The sequence below is a fragment of the Cervus elaphus genome, chromosome 22, assembly GCF_910594005.1.
Source record: "Cervus elaphus chromosome 22, mCerEla1.1, whole genome shotgun sequence".
Taxonomy (NCBI): Eukaryota; Metazoa; Chordata; class Mammalia; order Artiodactyla; family Cervidae; genus Cervus; species Cervus elaphus.
Window position 1 is genome coordinate 49,275,133 of NC_057836.1, and position 26,420 is coordinate 49,301,552.

At 45.5% G+C, this 26,420-nt stretch overlaps 1 protein-coding gene across 2 annotated transcripts in view; it reads right to left on the reverse strand.

The window, feature by feature from the left end:
• RFX4 (regulatory factor X4) overlaps window positions 1-26,420 on the reverse strand; it is a 174,583-nt gene that overhangs the window by 44,494 nt on the left and 103,669 nt on the right. For both annotated transcript variants that reach the window (XM_043882365.1, XM_043882364.1), the window contains exons 7-11: window positions 23,172-23,249; window positions 15,637-15,800; window positions 7,785-7,885; window positions 5,726-5,784; window positions 1,446-1,590 (exon numbers count right to left, since the gene is read on the reverse strand). In XM_043882365.1, the coding sequence (XP_043738300.1) occupies window positions 1,446-1,590; window positions 5,726-5,784; window positions 7,785-7,885; window positions 15,637-15,800; window positions 23,172-23,249 (547 nt within the window). The remainder of the gene's footprint in view (window positions 1-1,445; window positions 1,591-5,725; window positions 5,785-7,784; window positions 7,886-15,636; window positions 15,801-23,171; window positions 23,250-26,420) is intronic.

Consider the following 26,420-nt stretch of genomic DNA (forward strand, 5'->3'; position numbering starts at 1 on the left):
CATGCTCTCCATTGCCTTCTAGAAGGAAAAACAGGACAGGGAGCATGACTGTAAAAACTTGGAATGGTCCTGGAGCATCGGAAGCTTGCCCACTGCTCTGGCATGCACTAGTGCATGGGAGGGACATGGAGACTAGACCTGGGTTCCAGGTTCAGCTCTGCTGCCTTGGGCAAGGTTCACCGGCTCGGGGAGGCTCAGTCTGCTCATCTGTGATTTGGGGGTGATAAGTGAGTCTTCCCTCATGACACAGGACGTGGCATAAACTAGGCAGTCTATCAGCTGAATTATGATTTTAGTGACCATCTCTAACTTTCTCAACAGGGGAAGGCAGGCTGGAGGCTGTTGCAGAGGAAGAAATATGAACCTGAGAGGAGCTCTGGGGTCACCAGGAAAGAAACTTGAGGGATGTGGCCCAATGTTTCAGCTGCTCCGTTTTCTTCTGAATAGAGGTCTCTAATAGGAGCACCTTTGAACTCTGTTTATAAACATGACCTACTTAGGTTGGAGGCAGAAAGTCTTCCTGCAATACAACAGTGTTGAGGGGGTATAGTGGAAACTGAAGGGGCTGGGGGCTCTCAGGAGAGCTTGCCCCTCTTCTCAGGGGAACCCCACTCTGCAGCTTCCCGAGTGATGTCACTGTGAAGGTCTTGGGTCTTCCCAAGCTGCCATAACCCCTCCTCCAGGAAGCTGCCTGAGAGCTAATGCGGACTCACCCTCTGTCCTCATGCTCGCTTCTCCCAGCCCCTAACCCCCGAGGCATGAGCAGGGCCAGCTGAACAAAGGAAGGAAGAAGTCAACAGACTCTGGCCTAGGGGATTTCCCAGGCAGAGGCTGCGATGGGCTGTTGAGGGAAAGCACAGATATGTTTAGGATGGTGGTGTTCTGTAGTCCTCCCATGTCCTCTGCTGCTAAGAACAGCAACCCGACCATATCAGGATAATATCTGGAGCATTAGTCTCCCAGTCTTTGTCCACAGGGGCCACAAGTTCAGAGAAGTAAGTCACCATCCACTTCCTTCTTAGACATCTACTGTGATTGACAGGTCCATCTGCCAATAGGTGGGCTGACTCCCGTGACTCTCCACGGAAAAGCAGGCAGCACATCTAGTGCCTCCAGGCTGCCATACGCCAAGAGAGGTGGCAAGCTTTGTTCCTCATTTGTTGATGCCACCTAGGGAATGGCAGCTGGCACCAAGGGTCCTGTGTGGGGCCTTCTGCCTGACGTTGTGTCCTGCCCGATATCCCAGAACCCATTTTCCCCAGCAGTGTGGACCCATGTCCTTGTAAATCAACTGGTTCCTCCACCTGGGCCGACCCCTTTAACAGGAACAACAGGAGGGATGGGATCCCAGGGAGGAGGACAGGTTGGGAATGCCACTTTGTTAACCAACATACTCTTTCTTTTTAAACAAATAGAAAGACACACGCCCTGGTGGAGCATCTTACACTGGATGATGAGCTTCCGGTGCTCATCACGAGTGTCCTCCATGGTGTAAAGGGTTTGCTTGGTAATGCTGTTGAGGTCCACGTTCCTCCAGTCTTCCAGCATTTGGAACGTGATGTCTGCACTGTGGATCACTGTTCGAGATGCCTGGAAATCCAATCCAATCAACTCATTAGCTCATGGGTTGTTAGGTTCAAACCCTTCCCTTTATTTCCTTTCAGTTCTTTTTAATGAATCTGCTCATGGTGCTTCGCAAAGTGCTTTGAAATTCAAGAAAACTCAGAAGATGAGTCTGTAACTTGGAAGATCTGTATACTGTTTTCTGTGGCTCTCTCCTCATGTCTCTGTTTATAAGAAACTACCCCACGGTGGCCTAGGCCAGAACAAACCTGCTATTCCCCACCCCTCCTCCCCCCAACCTTCCCATCCCAACTTTGGTCTTGACCCGGTGGAACAGTGGGATGAGGCCCAGAGATCTGTCAGCCTCCTGATGGGAGCTTGTTGGTGAGAGCTCTGTGTTTAACAACCCATGTCTCTAGCACCTGATGATTGACAGGCTCAGATTTTGGAAAGGTCCCACTACCCTTGGGACTATGATAGAGTTCAGCCTCAGAAATGTTACAAGGTGTATTTTTCATCTAAATACATTCTGAAGCAGTTTATGGTCTACCTTTTTGTTTTTGTTTTTCGGTTTTTATGTGACTATAATGACTAAAACAAAGATGAATAATTGAGATAGAAGAAAAGGAAAACTATACCTTAAGCTGAGTGGTTTGTTAATGTAAGTGTGAATATGAGTGTATGTGTGTTTAATCTGTGGCTTCCCCAGCAATCCTCATAGTAATTTAAATTTGAGAGCTGGAACAATACTCGGAACAATAGTTGGGACTAGCAAGTTGGAACAATATTGATAAAAGCAAAGAAAAACATTTCCAGAATCATTTCCTTTCCTTGCATGTTTTCAAAAATGTCTTTAATAAAACAAGATTTCAAAGACACGTGGACCTTTTAAGTCTGCTAATGCTCGTGAATTTCCAATCAGATGTAAATACTGACAGCCCCTTTAACATGTAGACTGTCTGAGCACAGGTGAAATCTTCCTCATATCAGTGTAGAATGCTTTGCAGGACATAGGCAGCCAGAATATATGAAGACATGAAAGGTGAGTTGGGTTGATTTCTAATGATAATGAGAACAACTGAATATGGAAATTTCAGATTCTGGATTCAAACATACTGAGTTCAAATCCTGACCTTGCTGCTGATCAGCTGATTGATCAGAGGCAGGCAAGGAGAGTAATTTCAGTCTCCTGACCTCTAAAATAGAGATACAATAGTATGCATCTCTTTAGGAGGGCTATTGTGGGATATTCCTTGGGGTAACGTTTGCAAGGTGCAGAGTTTAGGGAGTAAGAGCCCTTTGGGAGGGCACTGACACCTCGGGGCCTTTGCACTGACTGCTCCAGGTGCTGGAACGTTCTCCTCTCACCCTGCCCTGGCCTCCCGGCCTTCATGTATGCTCCAAGTGAGGGGCAGCGCCCACGCAGAGGCCTTCTCTAGCCACGTCATCTGAATAGCATCTAAAATGCTTGGTTATTCTCTATTTCCACTCACTTTCCTTCACAACACTTATCACTTTTTATTATTTTGGTGTTGTTTTTTTTTTTTTTTCCTGCTGAGGCCAAGTGTCTGGCATATAATAAGCATAAGTGTCTGGTACACACAGTAGGCACTCAAAGGGTTTTGTGGGATGAATGACTGAGATATGAATGACAAGTTGCCTCCTTAGTGTATCCAGAAGGGCATGAATATTTGGCTCTTGGTTTTGAGTATCTGGGGGGGCAGGGGTAGGGGTGGGCATTTGGTCAGATGTTGTTAAGTCTGACTTGCTTTGTGTATGTTTAGGAAAGCTCGCCAGGATATTAGCTGAGATGTTACATGATGTTTCATCCCCCTTACTAATCCTGATCCTTTGGCTGGTCCAGGAATGTGTCTGGTGGCTGTCCAGTGAAGATGGGAAAGGTAGCAATCGCTGATTAACTTATGTACTGTCTGTGTGGAAAGTGGAGAGAGTGTGTCTGTGTGTGCACGTGAGCATGTAGGCTGTTGTGGGCATGCAAATAGATGCTTTTACTACACGGTACATTAAAGGGTCAAGCCTTTCCACACTTCCCAAATGTCTAGTTCTATGTCCTAAAACCATATCTATTTCCCTGATATGACCCTAAGATTGGCTCTTCCAAGCTGGGGAAAAGGACCAGAAGAGAGTCACCCTCAGAAATATGACAATGTTTCTTTTTTTCCCTTTTTAAAGAATATCTCAAATCAATTAATTTTATACACACATTAAAATATTTTATATTTAATAAATATGTAAGCTACAAAGACAAAAATGACAATTCCCAAGACCCAATACCCATGATGAATATGACTTTCCATGAACTAGAATTTACCATCCTTAACGGCTGGAAATGTTTGCTTCTATCAAATTGCTAATTTTGGTTTTATAAAAGTATTATTGTTTTTGTTTAAAAAGATACACATTTATGCAATAGAAATTTAGCAGAAAACGTTTAACAAGAAACTTTTGATCTTTATGTGTAGATGTTATGTGTTTAGTGATATTAATGGAATCCTCAGACTTATGTTGAGTCCTAAAACCTTTTGATGGAGAGAGGTAGGATTTGAAAACTAACCCTGGCAGTGTTTACTTTGTTAATATTCCTCTTATTTCCTGAACCCCATTCATCTGTGAGGCTCTACCCTACCCAGGAACAGTGCCCGGGAGTGGCCTCTGTGACCGCGTGAGTGTGGAGGGTCTCCCTCTGATCTCCAAATCACCCTTGTGCCATTTCATTCCAGGGGCAGGGCTGGAACAGTGAGGTGTGTGTGGTGGGTGGGTGAGGGGGGTACTTTTATACTTTCTGGTTCCTGGCCTGGAGCCTTCCTTCAGGCCACTCCAACTAGATACCCCCATCACCACCTTGAGTAACCAGCACCAACCTGAAACCAACAGTGTAAGGCAGAGGTTACAGACCCGAACACATAAACAAGACAGACGGGTGACACTCAGGAGCGAGGTGGGCCAAGCGTAAGAGGAAGTGGGGGTGATGATGAAGAAGCTCAGCCCATCTAGCTGCTTGCTACCCTGGGGAAATTAGTTCTGGAGTTGCAGGTCTTAAAAGTTTTCTACAGAAAATATGGGTGTTTAGTTGTCATCTCCTAGTTTCAACTGTTAGTGACTAAATGAAAAAATATTTTTGAACCTATGCCAGTTCAACAAAAATAACACCACACATCTAGGGCCAGATTTGACCTGTAGCCACCAGTTTGTCCCCTCTGCTTTAAGGTCATTCATATTTTAATGAATGTTTTGGGCTGCCTTAACAGACTTAGAGTCACTTCCTTGAGGTGCAAAATGAACAGAAATGCAAAGATTTATGCCTTCAGTTAGAACTATAGAACTAGAGTGGGATCTTCTAATTTTTACTATATATACTTTCATTAGTTTTATTTTTTTAGTAGTAAGTACATATCACTTGCATGCTAAAAAGAACAGAAATCTGGGGCAAAAACAAAATTGGGGTGATTCTGCACCCCACCCCAGGTTACATGTGGCAATGGTGAAGGCATTCTTGACTATCGCAACTGAAGTGGTATTTGGGGGTGGGTGGCCTTACTGGCATTGAGTAAATAGAGGCCAGGGATGCTACTAAACATCTACAACACACAAAACAACTCCCCACAGGAAAGAATCACCCAGCCCCAAAAGGCAGCAGTGGCTGAGAAACCCCGACGTACTCAAGCAAAACACAAGCTTGCGGACCTAGAGTATCTGAAGGGTTAATGGACAAATGACGTCAGAAATTATTTTCTATGTTGGCTGAAACCATTTAGTGATGGGCTGACATTTCAATTCCTCATCTGTAGAAATTTAAGATAATAGTGAGAGTGTACTAGTGTTTTTTAAAAGACTTTTTTGGATGTGGAATCATTTTTAAAGTCTCTATTGAACTTGTTACAATATCGCCTCTGTTTCATGTTTTGGTTTTTTGGTCACAAGGGATGTGAGACCATAGCTCCCAATCCAGGGATAGAACCTGGACCCCCTGCATTGGGGTGGAGGGGGTGAAGTCTTAGTCCTTGGACCGCCAGAGAAGTCCCATGAGAGTGTACTATTAAACAGCCACATCCTGATGGAGCCTCTCCAGAGTTTCCCGTGGATTTGCCCCTCAGTTGCAATGACTTAGCAGTAGTTAGAACGTATAACACAGGACAGCTACCTGGCAAAGGTGATTTAGTGATGTTTGCCGTCTCAGGATTTGGGAAAATCTTCTTGACACTGCAAGAAGAAAAGAGTGAGTGTGAAATACTTGCATGCTTTATGGTCTGACCTGGGATTTTCCGGGAGCGATTTTCAAAAGTAGCTTCCTTATTTGCCTAACTTTGTCTCATGATCCAACACTATTTTCTATTACCCACTGGTGAAACCCTGCATCTGCTCTTTTGTTCTCCCATTTGGACAACTATGTCCTAAGATGGCGATATCTGGGGTACATATTTCAAAGTTGCCTGCACTCCACACTGGCAGGTGTGAGAAATTGTGGCGTCAATCAACCGTGAGTAAAAGCAATTATTTACTTGTCTTTCATTTCGCTAATTGCAAGTTCAATCTCTTCTCCCCATAAATAATTGCAGGAATCGAGTGGAAGCTTTGAAGAAGGCCCTTTAAAAAGTAGTGTATCTACTAGGAAACCTTGATTGAGCAGGGTTGCTTCTAGGATGGAACCCTGGGCAGCACCTTGAATATGGCTTTGTATTCACAATCTGTCGTTTTCAACCAACGGTCTCCATGCCCTATTGGTGTGTTTTGATGACTGGGTCCTCTGCTAACATAACAGGCTGATGCTTTGAAGTGGGGTGATCTGTAGATTTTGAAGCAGAGAAGCCACATGCCAGTCCGAGATCTTCGTCCTTACAGAGTCCTCTGGAGAGGTGTATGTCTCTACTCCTTGTAAGTTCTCCAAGTGCACCCCCAAGGCTCCCTGGGGAGAGTGGGTGCCTCCAGGCATGGACAGGTGGCAGGTGCGACAAACCTCCTGGCTTCAGACTTTCACCAGGTTTGTTTTGCCAGCGTAATTAAAATGGGCACGGGGCATTCTTCTCATTAATTTCTGAACTGGTCAAGAAACAGTCAGAAATTTCCCTGGGATTATTCCAATTTGTGCTCAGAGCCAGCTTGGTTGGAAAAATAGGGCGTGGGGTGGAGGAATGAGGGGTAGGTGGGTGGGGTGGGGGGACAGATGAACTTCTAATTTTCCAGGGCGATCAATCGTTAATCCTTCTCCTTAATTACTTTTTCTTTAACTTTGTGATGTGGAATTTAGTGCTCGTGAAAAGAAAAGAACTGAGAGCCGTGAAATAAAGCGGGCTTTATCAATAGGTGATGGGCACGGCAGGCGGCCTCAAAGGGAGTCTGAAAGGGCCCCCTTTGCCTGTGGAGAGAGGGTAATTTGATCTCCTTCATTTTTCTTGCTGGCACTTATTTCGGGCAAGAATGGCAATCTGTATTCAAATGGGGCTCTAAGAAACATATATCTCAAAACTCTGTTTTACTTAAAATCATTTCATCTTTACTTAACGGCACGTGAGACTTCCCACAAGTATGGACACAGTAAGCCAGAGAAACAGGCCCAGTTTTCTCAGGCAAAATGAATGCTCGTGGACTGAGTGGTGACGCTTGTCAGAGAAAAGATCCACAGTCTCAGTACCCTGTGAGAAATATAAATTTTGCTTTCCCCTTAGGCAGAGAACTAAATATGTGGACCCCTGAAGCTGTTTTTTGTCTTCTGTTAGCCCCATTTTGTGGGCAGGAGCTTCGGGGAAATCTCAGTTTTAGGGTCAGAAAGATGTGAGTTCAACTTCTGGCCCCTAATTACCAGCTATGTGGCTATGTAGCTTTGGGGAACTTTCTTTGCCTCTCTGAGCCTCATCAGAGGGATATTGTTTTCTACATCAGCAAGTGAGTGAGGATTAACTAGAATAAAAAGTGTGGCAGTGACAGCAGAAACGTGGATGTCAGACAGACAGACCTGCCTCTGCCGCTGACTCCGTCTCTGAGCCTGTTTCATTTTCTGTAAAGGAGAGGTGTGCCACCCATAATAAACATTTTGTAAGGATTAACTAAATTAATGCATGGAAACTGCTAAGCATAGTACTCGGTGCTTTGTAGGCACCAGTAAATTGTTAGCTCTAATTGTTATTTTATTAACAACCTGTGTAAAATACTTGGTACTAAAATGTTACCCTCCCTTCCCCTCTGCTTCCAAACTGAGTACTTACATTCAAACTTGATGTTTCGCAAATTTTCTGGGAGGTCATGGAGAGCTACTTTTAGCCACTCATCCAGCTGCTTAGCAAACTTCCGGATCACCTGAGTCAAGCTAGAAAGACAAATGACACATGGTAGGTGCCTTGAGGGCTTCCCAGGTGGCTCAGTGGTTAAAGAATCCACCTGCCAATGCAGAAGATGTGGGTTCGATCCCTGGGTAGGGAAGATTTCGGGCAGAAGGAAATGACGACCCATTCCAGCATTCTTGCTTGGGAAATCCCATGGACAGAGGAGCCTGGCAGGCTACAGTCCATGGGGGCTGCAAGAGAGTCAGACACAATTTAGCAACTAAACAATAGCAACAAAGGGCCTCATGTGTTCCCCACAGTACAGGCCACAGGCCTCCCTGTGGGGCCCTACAGAGTCTCAGGATCTCTGATGGTGTTTTGACTGCAACCATTAGGAGTCACTGAAAGCAGCAACCTCAGGGACAGTGCGGGCAGCCCAAGCTCTGAGGAGAGCTAGTGGGTCTAAGAAGGGTGCAGACAGAGCATGCGGCGGTGCTCACGCTGGTGGACGAGGAGACACATGTACACAGGTGGGGAAAAGCCCGCCGCAAGGCTTGGCGGCGTCTAGGATTCTGCAAGTAAGACTCCATCCTTCACAGTTTGGAAGAGGCTTGTGGGAGGGGTGTTGAGAGTGGGTTGTGGGCCTGAGAGCACCATTTGCAATTTGCAGTCTCCTCTTCAGGCTGCCCAGTCTTGTCCAAGCCCCTCAGCAGGGCAGGAACCCTGTCTGCCACTTACCGCCACGCCTGCACACCCAGCTGGGCTTGGGCTTGCTCAGATGCTTCCTCTTGGCAGGAACTGGGAAGCAACCGTGCATTTTTAAACCGACAAAGACAATACTGACACAGACCTTGAAACCATGTCCTATTTGGAAAGTCAAGGACTGTTTAGGGGCAGGAGGTGGGAGGGGGGTCAGAGGGGTGAAGGGTTGAGGGGGCAGTTGCTTGCAATCTGAGATGGGAATTCGCCGTTGAGGAGACATTGAGCACCATTTTCAGGCTCTTGCCATCAAAAGAATCCACTCTTCACGCTGGGTTCGGTGTCCTCTGTGGGGTCCTCAGCCATGCCGGCCACAAGGACTTCTCCCTCTGCTGACCACCCACACCATCCTTGCCTTCCACCAACACCACCTACCTGCCCTCACTCAGTCTCCCTCTGATTCTTCCCCCAAGCTGGAAAGTCCTGTTTCTCTGCTCGCTCACTCTTTCCTGTTCTGTGACTTATTCCAACCTTCTCGGTGCCCTTCACGCTTCCAATCTCCCAACATCGCCCCCGCCCCACCCCGTCCACCAGCAGGTGGCATCACCTCCTACCTCTCAGGGAAAACAAACCCCCAAAGAAGTCAGCCTTCCTGATGGAATCAAGGAGCCAGCCCCATCTCTTCCCCTCCTGCCTTCTCAGGAACCTTCCATTTCTGACTGCCCCTTCTCTTGATTATTCACATTTTCCTCCCTCTCCATCATTTCTCTTGGTGTTTTAATGGGTTCAAGAATCTCATCTTAAAAACAAAAACCCCTCTTCTTTCATCACTCTGTCTCCTCAAGCTACTGCCCTCTTTCTTCCACTTCTCAGACATACTTCTTCAGTTGTTTAGACTCTGTCTCTTCTTCTTCACCTCCTATTTACTCCTCACCTCACTCCTGTCCCTCCACCTGCCCACAGGTCCCACCCAGGCAGCAACCTCCATCCATGACACAAACGCCATGGATTCATTCTGATTCGTGTTGTTTCTGATTCTTGACATCTGACAGCATTCAGTTCTGTGAGCCCTTCCTCCTTTCCGAAACCTTTGCTTCCCTTGGTATCTGTGACCCCTCCATCTTCTTTCTCCTCAGTCACAAATCTTCAGTTCAGTTCAGTTGCTCAGTCGTGTCTAACTCTTTGCGACCCCATGAATCACAGCACACCAAGCCTCCCTGTCCAACGCCAACTCCCAGAATTTACTCAAACTCATGCCCATTGAGTCGATGATGCCATCCAGCCATCGCATCCTCTGTCGTCCCCTTCTCCTCCTGCCCCCAATCCCTCCCAGCATCAGGGTCTTTTCCAATGAGTCAACTCTTCCCATCAGGTGGCCAAAGTACTGGAGTTTCAGCTTTAGCATCAGTCCTTCCAACGAACACCCAGGACTGATCTCCTTCAGGATGGACTGATTGGATCTCCTTGCAGTCCAAGGGACTCTCAAGGGTCATCTCCAACACCACAGTTCAAAAGCATCAATTTTTTGGTGCTCAGCTTTCTTCACAGTCCAACTCTCACATCCATACATGACCACTGGAAAAACCACAGCCTTGACTAGCTGGACCTTTGTTGGCAAAGTACTATCTCTGCTTTTTAACATGCTATCTAGGTTGGTCATAACTTTCCTTCCAAGGAGTAAGCGTCTTTTAATTTCATGGCTGCAATCACCATCTGCAGTGATTTTGGAGCCCAAAAAAATAAAGTCTGACACTGTTTCCACTGTTTCTCCATCTATTTCCCATGAAGTGATGGGACCAGATCAAAGCTTAGTCCCCTCTATTTGGCCATTACGTCTTCCAGTTCTTCCAAGTCTAGTCCTTAGCCTTCTTTTATCATGCTGTATTCCTTCCCTAGATAGTTTCTCCATGCCTGCAGCTTCAGTCACCGTCTGCACTCACTTTCATATCTTCAGAGCAGATGACTTCAGAACTCCAGACACCACCATTTCAAAGCCCTCAAAGATTCATCAAATTAAACACGTTCAAACAGAATTCATCATTTCCCCATCAGACCCGGTTCTTTTCTTGTGTTCTCTATTTCAGTGGGCACTCTACTTTCTGTTAAGTTTTGCTTTTAACACTTTTATTATGAAAAACTTTAAACCTCCAAATACCCATGACCCAGCATCAATAATTAGAGACATTTTGCTGGTTTGATTTGCAACATGCTACTCTTTCTTTTCTAGAGTGTTTTAAGCAAATTCAAGATCTTGTATCATTTCACCCCTAAAAACAGAGTATGCATTTCTAACTGAAAAGTTTTAAATATGTACATATATTCAATATGTACATACATGCACACACAAACACTTAAAACCACCATGCCATTGTGTTGACAATGAGAGTAAAATTCTACAAAAGAAAGTGTGAGGAGCTAGCCTATCAAATATTAAAATACATTTTAAAGCACAGAGCTTAAAGATAGCATGACCCTGAAACATGAATATGCGTGGGTGTGTACTAAGTCGCTTCAGTCGTGTCCAACTCTTTGTGACTCCATAGACTATAGCCTGCCAGTCTCCTCTGTCCATGGGATTCTCCAGGCAAGAATAGTGGAGTGGGTTGCCGTGCCCTCCTCCAGGGGAATCTTCCCGACCCAGAAATTGAACCCATGTTTCTTTTGTCTCCTGCATTGGCAGCTGGGTTCTTTACCACTAGCACCACCTAGGAAGCACAGAACATGAATATACAGCAATATAAATGGTATAGGCTAGGAAAGCTAGAAATAGTACCAATATGTATAACATTTACTACATAAAATAGGAGGCACCTTAAATCTGTGAAGAGAAGATAGAATAATTAACATATGTATTGGGATAAGAAGAATCACTGGGGGAAAAAGGCATACTTTACATCTTACACAAGGATGAATTATAAATTGAATAAAAGTTCAAAGGTACAAAATTAAACAATAAGTTTTGTGGGATAAGCCATGGGAAAATTGTATTGTAACTGAGGTGGGGAAGAGGTCTAAAACAATGATACAAAATCCAGAAGCCATAAAAACTAGGGCTGATAAACTCAACTACGCGAATACATTTTCTGTATGGCAAAAATAAAAGAACAAAATGAGAAAATATTTGCAACTCTTATTACAGATAAATGGTTAATATCCCTAAAAATTAAAATGCTCTTAAAAATCAATGAGAAAAACATCAACTACCAAATTGAAAAACAGTCAAAGATTAAGAGCTGAGAGTTCACAGGGAAGAAATAAAAGTCACTCTTAAAGGCATGAAGGGATATTCTACACCATTCATAATAAGATAAATGCAAATTAAAACTTCACTGAGAAAAGTTTAAGTCACATAGGCTTTGAACTAGGAATTGAGCCCTTTGGGAATTGATCCTGCATGTATACTCTGTGCAGTAGGATGAAGGGTTGTTTCCCCCAAAATAAGTCCACTGGAACCCATTAAGTTGACCTTATTTGATATAAGGGTTTTTAGAGATGTGATTAAATTAAGGATCTTGAGATGAAACCTTGGATTAACTGGGTGGGCCCTAAACCCAATGCCAGTGACAAGAGACAGCGAGACATAGAGTGGGGGTCAATGTGAAGATGGAGGCAGAGACGAGCGGTGCAGCTGCAAACCGCGGAGTGCCCAGGACCGATGGCAGCCGCCAGAAGCTGGGAGAGAGGTGTGGGACAGATCTCCTCTCGGTCTCTGCAAGGAACCAACCCTGTGCGCCAAGTCGCTTCAGTCACGTCCAACTCTGCGACCCCATGGATTGCAGCCCGCCAGGCTCCTCTGTCCGTGGGACTTTCTGGGCAAGAATACTGCCGAGGGCAGCCACGCCCTCCTCCTGGGGGATCTTCCTGACCCATGGATCGAACCTGCATCTCTCATGTCTCCTGCATTGTCAGGTGGGTTCTTTACCACGAGCACCACCTGGGAAGCCCAAGGAACCAACCCTGACAGCACCCTGATGTCAGACTTCCAGCCTCCAGAACTGTGAGGCAATATATTTGTTTTTTTTCAGACCACCCAGTTTGTGGTACTTTTTGTTACTGCAGCCCTAGGAAACTAACAAACTGCACTGTGTAGGAGAATGTCCTGAGAACATTATTCATCACAGCCCTGTACAGCAGTGGGACAAGACAGGGAACATCAAGACAACGAATTCAACTCAACACAAAGGCACAATATGCAGGTGTTAAAAAAGAAGAAAAAAACAAACCTCATTATAGGCAGATGTAGAATGCTCTCTGTAACAGTCCCAACAGGAAACAGATGCCACTCAAAATAGTGGAGTTTATTTATAAGGGACAAGTCATAAAGGCGTGGCTAGGCATAGGTGAACCCATAAGGCTGACTGCAGCAACCCAGGTTTAGGGCCAGCAGGCTGTCACCCACCTCACAGCCAAAGGACAGCATGGAGGGAGAGAGAGAGAGGCTGCCTGAATGGGCGCAGAGCCCCAAGGAGGACGTGGCCAGCCAGCGGTGACCTCACGGGGAGGGAGGCAGAGAGGCTGTCTCCTGACTTCACTCTTCTCCCTCCTTCTGGCCCCCAACCCTTACACTGGCTGATCTGAGCTGGAAGCCACAGGGAAATGGAGCCCCATCGGGGGCTCACACCGTCCACCCTCCCCCGCTGCACCTCCCAGGGCAGAAGGCGGCACAGAAGACAGCGGAGCCTTCCTCTGCCGGGGCACAGAAGCTGTCCAACACAATCTTCAGGACTTGTTCCTTTTAGAAACAAGGTAGAAAACAGCATAAACAGGGTGTCACTAGAGCCTATTATACAGAGTGAAGTGCGTGAAGGTTGCTCAGTCATGTCTGACTTTTTGAGACCCCATGGACTGTCCATGGAATTCTCCAGGCAAGAATACTGCAGTGGGTAGCCTTTCGCTTCTCCAGGGATCTTCCCAACCCAAGGATCGAACCCAGGTCTCCCACGTTGCAAGCGGATTCTTTATCAGTTGAGCCACAAGGGAAGCCCTTACAGAGTGAAGTCAGTCAGAAAGAGAAAAACAAATACTGTATATGAACGCATATACGTGGAATCTAGAAAGATGGTACAGATGAATTTATTCTCAGGGCAGCAAAGGAGACACAGACATAAAGAACAGACTGTTCACAGGGGGGGGGGGGGGGAGAAGGTGGGAAGACTTGAGAGAGTAGAATTGGAACATATACGTTACCAGTTGTAAAACAGACAGCCAGAGGGAATTTACTGTGTGATGCAGGAACCCAGAGCCGGTGCTCTGTGACAACCGAGAGGGGTGGGATGGGGAGTGGGAGGTGGGAGGGAAGTTTAAGAGGGAGAGGACATGGGTATGTATCCCTGTGGCTGACTCATGTTGATGTATGACAGAAACCATCGCTATATTGTAAAGTAATTATCCTCCAATTAAAAATTAAATTAAATTAAAAAATAAAAAGTATATGTCATGCACTGGGTACATGTTAATAGCAGATCTGGATGCCCCCCCCCCAAGGAAATGTTTATATTTGATGTTTTGTGGGCAGGGACCTGGGTGTCGGGAAGAAGAGTAGAACAGAGACATTTCGCTGTGTATCATGTCATACTTTTTAAATTTTTTAAATGTTTTGTATTTGTTTTTTAAGACTTTTTTTTAAAAACGTGGACCAGTTTTTAAAGTCTTTATTGAATGTGTTACCATATTGCTTCTGTTTTATGTTTTTTGTTTTCAGGCTGCATGGCAAGTGGGGTCTTAGCTCCCCCACCAGGGAAGCTCCCACATCCAATGTACTGGAGAGTGAAGTCCCAACCACTGGACCGCAGGAGATTTTTGAAAGGTACAAGTGGCTTAAAATATTAAACTTCTTTACTTATATTTAAAAATATAAATAAAATTTAATGTCTTATACTTTAAAATTTAAAGTCCAGTTCTGCTTCATTGACTATGCTAAAGCCTTTGACTGTGTGGATCCAAACAAACTGTGGAAAATTTTAAAAGAGATGGGAAATACCAGACCACCTTATCTGTCTCCTGAGAAACCTGTATGCAGGTCAAGAAGCAACAGTTAGAACCAGACATGAAACAAGGGACTGGTTCAAAATTGGGAAAGGAGTATGTCAAGGCTGTATATTGTCACCCTGCTTATTTAACTTCTATGCAGAGTACATCATGCTAAATGCCAGACTGGATGACTCACAAGCTGGAATCAAGATGGCCAGGAGAAATATCAACAATCTCAGATATGCAGATGATACCAGTCTAGTGGCAGAAAGGGAACTGAAAATCCTCTTGATGAGAGGGAAAGGAAAGTGGAAAAGCTGTCTTACAACTCAACATTCAGAAGACTAAGATCAGGACCTCTGGTCCCATCACTTCATGGCAAATAGAAGAGGAAAAAGTGGAAGTAATGACAGATATTTTTTTAGTGGGGGAGGCTCTAAAGTCACTGCAGGTGGTGACTGCAGCCATGAAATTAAAAGATTTGCTCCTTGGAAGAAAAACTATGACAAACCTAGATGGTGTAGTAAGAAGCAGAGACATCATTTTACTGACAAAGGTCTGTACAGTCAAAGCTGTGATTTTTCCAGTAGTCATGTACAGACATTAGAGTTGGACCATAAAGAAGGCTGAGTGCTGAAGAACTGATGCTTTCAAATTGTGGTGCTGGAGGAGATTCTTGAGAGTCCCTTGGACAGCAAGGAGATCAAACTAATCAATCCTAAAAGAAATCAACCCTGAATAATAATTGGAAGGTCTGATGCTGAAACTGAAGCTCCAATACTTTGGCCAACTGATGCAAAGAACTGACTCATTGGAAAAGACCCTGATGCTGGGAAAGATTGAAGGCAAAAGGAGAAGGGGGCGGCAGAGGGTGAGATGGTTAGATAGCATTACTGACTCAATGGACATGAACTTGAGCAAACTCAGGGAGATAGTGGAGGACAGGGGAGCCTGGTGTGCTGCAGCCCATGAGGTTGCAAAGAGTGAGACATGACAGCAACTGAACAGCAACAACAAAATTAATGATCTTTACAAGGGAGGACCCCAAAGAACGCACAGTTACTTTCCATAACTGAGAAGTGGCCGAGGACCTGCCACACGGTGCTAGGAGAAAAAGTGTGCCCACCTGTCAGGTAGCGCCTGCAGCACGGTGGGCATCAGCACTCCGGAGATAGCCTTGTAGAGGATAGAGTCGCACACGCCGACGATGTTCACCACCGTGGAGGAGCCCAGCACAGGCAGCATGTGGGGCGGCATTCCTTGCCAAAAGTGCAGAAGGAAACTTTGAACCTGTATCGACCCACAGAGAGGAGAAGAACCGTGAGGTTACACAGGGCCCTCCCAGCAGACCCTGGGGACTTGGCCAAGGCCACTCCAGTCCACAGTGCTCTTCTCTGCTCCCCCTGCAGACGCAGAGGCTGTCTCAGCCTGGGGTGGATTAGGAGCTTTGGAAGGTTCTCCCATCCCAAGTCTTGACCCTGGCCATCAGTCCGCATACCCCCTGTGGGAGGAGCACCTGGCCTGGCAGCCTGGGGTCTGCTCTGCCCTGGGAGAGAGGAGTAGCTTGTCACCCCATTGGCCCCTTCATGCTTACTGGGGTCTGCGTAAAAAGGTTAAGAAAGGGAAAGTGGGACATGGCTTCTAAAAAGCTTGGAGCAAGCACTAGAACTACTCTTTGAGTCTGTTGGTGCCCTGGGGGCCCCAAAGAGTTCTGGAAAGGAAGAGAACAGTGTATGAGCTGCTGGTAAAAGGAATATGTCTAGAAGGAAAGAGAGTAGGTGCCACAAACTGAAGTCTCCTGATGCACATGTGCCCCCAAAATTGATAAACTGCAAGGGCCTCTTTGTATCCAGAGTCTACCGTTTTCTCAAAGAGCCTTTGGTGCAGCCTTGGCTGGCTGGTGTTATTATGGGATGCTAGATGGTGATATCTGGACGGTAAACTATGACAACACCCCAACCCACAACTCTAACCACTAGCACAGAACAGAAATCTAGTAGGCACTCAAAATGGAATTATTCTTGTAAATACCAGTATAGCAGGCCCCTACATCTCTGTCTTCCCGGGTGTGAGTTGGAGGTCAGTGAGAGAGCAGGGGAGGGGGGGGAGGTGGGGGACAAGACAAAGGAAGTGAGGATGTTTACTCAGTGCATATAATAACATTTTCAAGGGGCTTCCCTAGTGACTCAGTAAAGAATCCACCTGCAACGTTTGACCCCTGGGTTGACCCCTGGGTTGGAAAGGCCCCCTGGAGAAGGGATAGGCTGCCCACTCTGGGCTTCCCTGGTGACTCAGTCAGTAAAGAATCCGCCTGCAATGTGAGAGACCTGGCTTCCATCACTGGGTTGGGAAGATCCCCTGGAGGAAGGTGTGGCAACCCATTCCAGTATTCTTGCCTGATGAATCCCCATGAACAGAGGAGCCTGGCGGGCTGCAGTCCACAAGGTCGCAAAGAGACGGACACAGCTGAGCAACTAATCACAGCACACCATTTCATGTTCCTACCTGGAGAATTCCAGGGGCAAAGAAGCCTGGAGGGCTACAGTCCACAGGGTCACAAAGAGTCAGACGCAACTAACATTGAGGAATGACTCATCTTAAGGTTAGGGAAGAAATAACTGAATTGCTGTGAATTCTTATAAGCTCGACTTGGTTCCTGGACCAGGTATCATTCTTTCCTCCAAGGATGGGCACTCCTGAACCCCAAGCACAGCACTGCCTATATTCCTGGTTCCTAAGTCAGTCTTGATCCGAACCAGGAAGTAATTCAGTACTTGAAGCTAACACTTTGGAGGTGGTATAATTATTGGTGTCAGCATTATGTATTTATCGAGTGCTACCATACGTCAGAAACTAAGCACAGTTACTCCCAGTTGATACTACAGCTAAGGATTGCTGCTCCCATTTTGTAGAGATTAACTTATTTGCCCAAAGCCAGACAGCAAGTCAGGGAATGGATGGATAGAATGCAAGTCTGCCTATCTTTCCATAAATCAATCTCGTGGCTACTTTGCTCTTTTCTTGGTAACTGGACTTCTATCCCATTCCTGAGAGCTATGGCTCTCCTGGACTGTCACCTGCCTCCCAGCTTTCTGGCCACACCCTGAGAACCTGCAGATGTCCTTCAACCCTTATCAGGAGTGGGGTCTTGCTTTCCTCTTTACAGGTTACCTCTGACCCCAGCCTGGTGATATCAGCTCAGCCTCAGGTGGACAGACTGTCCTGATGTCCATGGCCTGGCTGGACTTCTCAGTGTAAACACTGGATGGGAGGCTTGGTGGATGAGGAACAGAGAGAAAAGCATGCCCCCTGACTTCCTAGAGGGAAAATGGTTAATTGCCAAAAACATGATCACGGTGAATGAGGTCAGGTTTGTACATTGTAAAACTCAAGTCACAGTTCTGTTAATTCCATGATAGTGAAAATGTGGCAAAGTTTTCAACCTGATTGAAAATTAAAATCAACAACAACAAAAAATCAGATGAGTGAAGACTGCCTTTAAAGTTCCCACTACCAACTAGAGGGGTAATATCTCTATGCCTCAGTTTCTTTATCAGTGAAATGGGAATTAAAATAGTATTAAGTAGATTTTGGTAAAGATTCCTACAAAAGTACTTATTATAGTGGTCAGCACATAGTAAATGCCTAATAAAGGTTAAATTCTATTACTATTACTATATTATGGAGGCACTACCACTTCCAGGCACAAGAAATTAGTGCATGCATATGTGCTAAGTCACTTCAGTCATGTCTGACTCTTTGCGACCCTACGGACTATAGCCCGCCAGGCTCCTCTGTTCATGGGATTCTCCAGGTAAGAATACTGGAATGGGTTGCCATGCCCTCCTCCGGGGGATCTTCCCCACCCAGGGATCAAACCCACATCTCTTATGTCTCCTGCATTGGCAGGTGGGTTCTTTACCACTAGTGCCACCTGGGAAGCCCCAAGAAATCACTGTACTGCCATAAACACTTGAGACACCGTCGCCTAAGTTTCTGAGCATCACCCAGCCAGGATCTCCATGGTGGCTCTGCTCACCTATCAAGGCCCTTGTTGTCACTGGGACACCGGACGGCTATTCGCTGACATGGGCCTGGAGATGGCCACATCTCTTAGACAAGGTACTCGCCCTCCAGACAACCCTCTGCTGTCCCCAGATCCCATGTCATCCCAGGATATTGGCCTCTGGCCAGGTCCTGGACCTCCCTGCCTGCCTTCCAACTCTGAATAAGAAGCACTGCCCAGTTGATTCCTAATATTTGGTAGATTCTGAATTCATTTGCCTTTCTAAGTTCTCCTTGCATGTAGCCCTACTCTCTTTTTATGAGTCAGTTTCCAGCAGAAATTCTGGAAAGCATCAGCGACTGTGTACATTAAAACAAATCTGTCGAAGATCACTCGCACGAGCAGCCATCTGTCTTTTTCAAGTCTGCCTGGCACTGAGAGCCGCCGTCAGTTCTGTCACTGGAGCAGCATTTGTAGATGCCGTGTTATCCAGTTTCAACCTCTCTTGCTACTCTGCATTTAAGAGCATTTAATGTCTGCCGGACATGACTGGGCTACTGAACAACAACAGCGTCCGACGGGCTGGTTCCTCAGAAGGAGGGAAAACACCGCAAAGCTCAAGGGCTAATACTTGGAAGTTAGGTGTGGAATGAACAGACACAGTGTTATCAGGAGGTGGAGCCAACAGGACATTCTGATAGACTAGATATGAAGAATTGAGGTTTGCGGCTTGAGCAGTTGGGTGTGTGGTAGTGGCTATCTAAGACTTGGGAAAAACAGATTTAGGGCGGAAAGTCAGAGCTCTGATTAGGCCATGTATGTTAGATGGCAAGTCAGTTGAATCTGGGGCTCGGGACTAAATAATTATGTAAATAAGAGAGTTATCAGCTTTAACAAGAGGGAGATGTTGTTTACCTATTAGTAGGATGAAATAAGATTATTTATAAAATGCCAGGCATCATGAAGGCATTTAACAAATGGAAACATAATTAGATAGAAAAAGTTCTCCTTACTCCTTGCAAGCAAAAATGGTGAAAGAATCACAGGTAAATGATTGAAAATGATTATTTAAAACAAGTTTTCTGGATTATCTACTTTAGTCCCTTGAATTCTCAGCCTTTTCCCTCTCTGCTCAATAAAGCATCAGAAGGTGATTTCCTTAAGAATACCTAGGTAAGTTTTCTATTTCTTTTCCATGTCCATACTTACTTTATTCCTGGTATATTGGCATCTTGTGGAAACATATCTGATGATTTCCAGTCATGGGTACTTAATTGTTATAGTGTTAAAAGGAACTTGACAAAACAATAGCTAGTAGTTATTATGCTCTCAGTTTGAAACTAGATACTTTAATCTATATAATTTTCATATAATTATCACAATTTTACTATGAGGTAGATATAGCTATTACCTCCATTTTACAGCAAAAGAAACTGAGGCTCACAGAGGTTAAGTGCCTTTCTCAAGGTCACAGGCTGTTAAGTGGTGGATTTGAGACTCAAACACAGGGCTATCTGAGTTTACAATTCTTTGTGCAATGTAGTTAGGAGAAGGCTTTACAGGAAGTCCCCTACATACAGATTTGGCTTCTTTGCACTCTCCTGATAATGCTGTAAGTCTGTGGAGGTTTTCTATCCATCCATCATCCATCAGTTCATCTACTCACCCACTCAAGAAATATTTACTGAGAGCCTGAGAGTATAGCTGACCTAGATACAGTAGTAAACAAGATCCCTGCCCTCAAGGGCTTCTGTTCTGGTGGCAGGAGACAAACAATGAACAAGGAAACAAGGTAATTTAAGACTGTGATACTAGCATACATTGTGACCTCAATGGATATTAAAGATCTTGAAGATCTGAAACAAACAATATCATCAAAATGTACCAAAGACATCCACCATCTATTTACCGATGACTTTTCTCAGCTGTAGGAGAGAAAGCCATTCTCTTCAGAGGTAAAATATCCCCCTTCATTCTTTTTGTGTTTGGGTAGAATCAACCACATTTTCATCAACCACCTCAAAAACAGCCACCAAATACCCCTGCCAGTGGGGTGGAAAAAATACTGGACCAGCAGTGTTAGGTGACAAGGATCTAACCAACTGTGTGACCTCCCTTAACTCTCTGATTAACATATCTGATAAAAGCAAGCATTTGTATGACCTTTTACCAGGCATTGTCTCATCTCCTCCTTCCAACAATCCTGTGAACTGGATAGGCGGGGTGGTATTTTTATCTTCATTCCTAGGATGAGGAATTGAGCCACGTCTTGAATCCAAGCCTGAGCTCCCAGTCTGGCCCTTCTCCCACAGGAACACTCAAGCCCTCACAAGGTTTCTGGACCTCTCACCATATATTCTGCATCCTAACTGCTGGTGTATGTTAGTTTCTCAGTGGTGTCCAACTCTTTGTGACTCCATGGGCTGTAGCCTGCCAGGTTCCTCTGTCCATGGAATTTTCCAGGCAAGAGTACTAGAGTGGGTTGCCATTCTCTTCTCCAGAGTTACTGGTATGCATGACTTTTTTCCCTTCGAGGCTTATCTTATCACCCCATTCCTGGAATCTTGCAGTGTATGTCATTAGATGCCCAATAAGTGTCAGAGTTAAGAAATGGAAGCCAGTGAAGGGAGACGATGAGTACGTATTGATAAGAATGTTAAGGGAAGACTATCACCAGTTTTGTTGTGAGTACTTGTGGCAGAGAGGGACCACTAGATCTCCTCTAGTAAATAAGCTGCTGCCCAGAGAGGAGCCACACTTCCCAGCTCCCCTTACCTCAAGAAGCAGAGGTGAGTGGGGGGAGTGCCGTGAGACCTGCTCTTGCCAGTGGAATATGGACAAAAGTGATGCAGCTTATCTCTGGGCCAATGAGTTCAAGAAGGGAGGATGTCTTCCCTGTAATCTTTTTCTCGGATCCATCAGCTGAACAAAAAGGATGCCAAGACTCTAGGGCAGTGTACGGCCATAAGGTAGGAGGAGCCTGGGTCCCTGAACCACCCGCAGCAACCAGCCATCCAATCGAGGGTGTCCACATTGGATTGTGACATGTCTTGTCAAATTGTGTTGAGACTTGGGGCTTGTGTGTTACAGAAGCCAGTGTTGTCTTAATCAATCACGAGTCATGATTTGCCCAGATCTCAGGGTTCTTTGATATGTAAGGCAATAGCCAAACCACAGTATGAGAGAAAGCAATGAGCTTTCTTTCTGTAAGACAAAAAATTCCACTTAAATGGTCACAGAAGGAATTTGGGAGATTTAAAAACCTAGTGGATGAAAGTCAAGAGCAGGAAGAAGAGTCCTACTCTATCAACACATCTATCCCTCTTCTGGAGCTGTGTCTATGAACCAAGTGACAGCTCATATATGGGGGTACCACTGCTGCAGCAGGCTCCAGAGGGAACAGTATAAGGAGCCGCACAGACACCAGCTCAGCAAGCTCAGCACAGACACCAGCTCAACAAGTCTTCACTGCCTTACCTCATCCTGTCCCATCCATCTCCAACAGCACATGAACCCCCCACTCTACAAAAGGAAACCTCATGCATTTTTTCACCAATAACAACAATTCTTGTAGCCCCTCTAGAGCTTAGGCTGTGCTCTGCTCAGTCACTCTGTCATGTCCAACTCTCTGTGACCCTGTGGGCTATAGGCCACCAGGCTCCTCTGTCCATGGGGATTTTCCAGGCAAGAATACTGGAGTGGGTTGCCATGCCCTCCTCCAGGGGATCTTCCCAACTCAGGGATCGAACCCAGGTCTCCCACATGGCAGGCAGATTCTTTACCATCTGAGCCACCAGGGAAGCCCAAGAATACTAGAGTGGGTAGCCTATCCCTTCTCCAGGGGAACTTCCCCACCCAGGAATCAGACTGCGGTCTCTAGCATTGCAGGCAGATTCTTTACCAGCTGAGCTATCCGGGAAGCCCAGAATCTAGGTTATCTTCCCTCAGATTCAATGTCCACGTCTGATCCCAAGTGGTTTTATTTGTTTTTGTTTTTGTCTGAAAGGCATTTTCTTTAAACAGAACGGCCTCACGTTATGGGGTGAAATGTGTGGTTTCCTGCCATCCTTTTGGAAAGTTCTTTCAGATGGCATTTTAGACAAGAATATTTTATTGCCTCTGTTTATATAACCAGTGCTTCTATCCTCTCATTTCTCTCCATTCTTTAACTATAATATTTTTAAATCAAAATTAAATCCTTACACTGTTTGTATTCAAAGATGGCCCTATGGGCAGTGTTAGATGGACATAGGGACCAGAACTTGAGAACGGAAGGTTAATCAGCTCCAAATGCACTGAAGCAGATAAGCCTCAGGAAAAGTTTAAACCCAAAACATAGACAAGCTTTCCTTTAGTTTTTCTGAATGTAGAATTCTGGCATAACGATACCTTGACAAAACTGGGTTCCCAGCAGGCCAACTGGGCAGGAAGTAGTTCACTCATTAGAACAAGGAAAGAGCCATGCCAACTACTGCCCGCACAGAAAATCTATAAAATGGGGGTAATGATAGTGCTTGCGTTCTGGGATCACTGAGGATTCAGAGAGCTAGTGTACATCAGGGGTTTCTAGAGACCTGGAAACTAGTCAAAGCTAGTGTTATTGTAATATAACATTTTAATGCAGAGTATTCACAGCCTAACACTTATTGACCTACCTCATCAAAGTTGGCTCTTATTACTGTGTCCAGTATTCTCTGACAGTGTGTTCTGTACATCATAATAAAGGTAGAAACCTGTGGGGGTGGGGAAGGATCAACAATAAAAGCATGCATTAATACACATTACTGCTGCCCTTGGAATTTCAAGTCATTTATTCTCTGTTGAGGGGATGCATCCTGTAAGGTCCCAGTGAAACTCATTTTCCTTAGGTGGGGCCCTCTGACCCTCTGCTCCCTCCTCTGTGCTCCATAGCACCCGAATGTTTCTCAGAGCGCTCACCCTCTTGTAGAGAAAGCACAGGTTTCTCTCTCTGCTCCATGTCTACCCCTACTGTGGATTTGGGGAAAATGCTAATAAAAATAGCACATTATTCATGCTTGTGTATCAAGCATTTAGTGCAGTGTCTGGCACATTGTAGATAGAGTTCAGTAAGGCCTACTGGATTAAATTCTCATCAGCTGAGATACTGAAAAGTTAACATCCAGCCTATATCTATAAGAAGAGGTGCTTTTGCCAAAATCACAAAAAAGACATTTGGGAATTCTCTGGAATCTGCTTAGCAGAAGAATTGCATCTCTAGCTTCACTTTCCCAAGAATTTTAAAGTGATGGTGCAGGAAGTGTGCTGAGAAAAGAAAGCAAATTTGAGAAAATAAGGATTTATTTATTCTTTTTGTTTGAGAACATAGATATACGTGTCATATAAACTTAGTTTGACTGTATAAGCATCTGTCTCCCTGGCTTGACTGTAAGCTTCCTGACAGCAGGAATCAAGTCTCATTCATCACTGCATTCCAGTGTGATATGTAGAAACTCAACACCTACTGGTACCCTGGGCCACATCAAGATACATGCATTAGGCTGTATAGCAGAGGGAACTCTACTTAATGCTTCTATGATGGCCTAAACAGGAAGAAAATAAAAAAACAACAGGGGATATATGTGTGCATATAACTGATTCACTTCAGAAACACATTATAAAGCAACTATACTCCCATAAAAAAAAAGATCACTTAGGATGGTGTCACCCAGGAGAGAGTCTCCAAATTGGTGTTTCCAATTATTTCTCCCCAATACCATGGCCCAAACTATCTGAATCTCTACCACCTTTAAAATCTTCTTTCTCTGTGGGAGTGCAATGTCACCACATCCTCTGCAGCACTTGGGAAAATAAACTTAATCCTGTGAAAGAGCTATGCAGAGGAGGGGGCCCTCCCCTTGTGGAATGAGACCAGTGCAGCATCGTAGATGGGTGGGTAGGTAGACAAGCTGGATAGGGAGAGGGTAAACATTTTATTTTAGAGTAGGATTGGGTTTGCAGGACAGTTATGAAGGTAGTTCAGGCAGGCTCTGTATACCTCACACCCCATCACCTCTACTGCTGACATCTTGCTTTGGGAAGCTACCTTTGTCACAACTAACGGACCAACTTGATTCTGTCCTTGTACTTTTAAACTCACTATTTTGCAATAAAAGTGTGTATGAGTGTGGTGTGTGTGTGTGTGGTGTGTGTGAGTATGTGTGAGTGTGGTGTGTGTGTGTGTGGTGTGTGTGAGTATTATGTGTGTGTGGTGTGTGTGAGTATTATATGTGTGTGGTGTGTGTGTGTGGTGAAGATGAGTGTGGTGCATGTGAATGTGGTATGTGTGTGTGGTGCATGTGAGTGTGGTGTGTGTGAGTGGGGCATGTATGTGCTGTATGTGAGTGTGGTATGTGTGTGGTGTATGAGTGTGGTGTGTGTGTAGTGTGTGTATTGTGTGTTTGAGGTACATGTGAGTGTGGTGCATGTGAGTGTGGTGCATGTGAGTGTGGTGCATGTGAGTGTGGTATGTGAGTGTGCTGTATGTAAGTGTGGTGTGAGTGTGGTGTGTGTGTGTGGTGTGTGTGAGTATTATGTGTGTGTGGTGTGTGTGTGTGGTGAAGATGAGTGTGGTGCATGTGAATGTGGTATGTGTGTGTGGTGCATGTGAGTGTGGTGTGTGTGAGTGCGGCATGTGTGTGCTGTATGTGAGTGTGGTATGTGTGTGCTGTATGTGAGTGTGGTGTGTGTGTGGTGTATGAGTGTGGTGTGTGTGTGGTGTGTGTGTTGTGTGTTTGAGGTACATGTGACTGTGGTGCATGTGTGTGTGGTGCAGATGAGTGTGGTGCATGTGAATGTGGTATGTGAGTGTGCTGTATGTAAGTGTGGTGTGAGTGTGGGGTGTGTGTGTGGTGTGTGTGATTGTGGTGTGTGAGTGTGGTGTGTATGAGTGTGGTGTGTGTGAATGTGGTGTGTGTGGGTGGGTGTGGTGTGTGTGAGTGTGGTGTGTGTGTGGTGTGTGTGTGGTATATGTGTGTGGTAATGTGAGAGTGTGGTGTGTGTGTGTGTGGTGTGTGTGGGTGTGGTGTGTGAGAGCATGGTGTGTGTGGTGTGTGTGAGTGTGGTGTGTGTGTGGTGTATGTGTGTGGTGTGTGTGAGTGTGGTGTGTGTGTGGTGTATGTGTGTGGTGTGTGTGTGTGTGGTGTGTGTGGGTGTGGTGTGTGAGAGCATGGTGTGTGTGGTGTGTGTGAGTGTGGTGTGTGTGTGGTGTATGTGTGTGGTATATGTGTGTGGTGTGTGAGAGTGTGGTGTGTGAGAGTGTGGTGTGTGTGGTGTGTGAGAGTGTGGTGTGTGTGAGTGTGGTGTGTGTGTGGTGTGTGTGTGGTATATGTGTGTGGTAATGTGAGAGTGTGGTGTGTGTGTGTGTGGTGTGTGTGGGTGTGGTGTGTGAGAGCATGGTGTGTGTGGTGTGTGTGAGTGTGGTGTGTGTGTGGTGTATGTGTGTGGTGTGTGTGAGTGTGGTGTGTGTGTGGTATATGTGTGTGATGTGTGTGTGTGTGGTGTGTGTGGGTGTGGTGTGTGTGTGGTGTATGTGTGTGGTATATGTGTGTGGTGTGTGAGAGTGTGGTGTGGGAGAGTGTAGTGTGTGTGGTGTGTGAGAGTGTGGTGTGTGTGAGTGTGGTGTGTGTGTGGTGTGTGTGTGGTATATGTGTGTGGTAATGTGAGAGTGTGGTGTGTGTGGGTGTGGTGTGTGAGAGCATGGTGTGTGTGGTGTGTGTGAGTGTGGTGTGTGTGTGGTGTATGTGTGTGGTGTGTGTGAGTGTGGTGTGTGTGTGGTATATGTGTGTGGTGTGTGTGTGTGTGGTGTGTGTGGGTGTGGTGTGTGTGTGTGTGGTGTGTGTGAGTGTGGTGTGTGTGTGGTATATGTGTGTGGTGTGTGTGTGTGT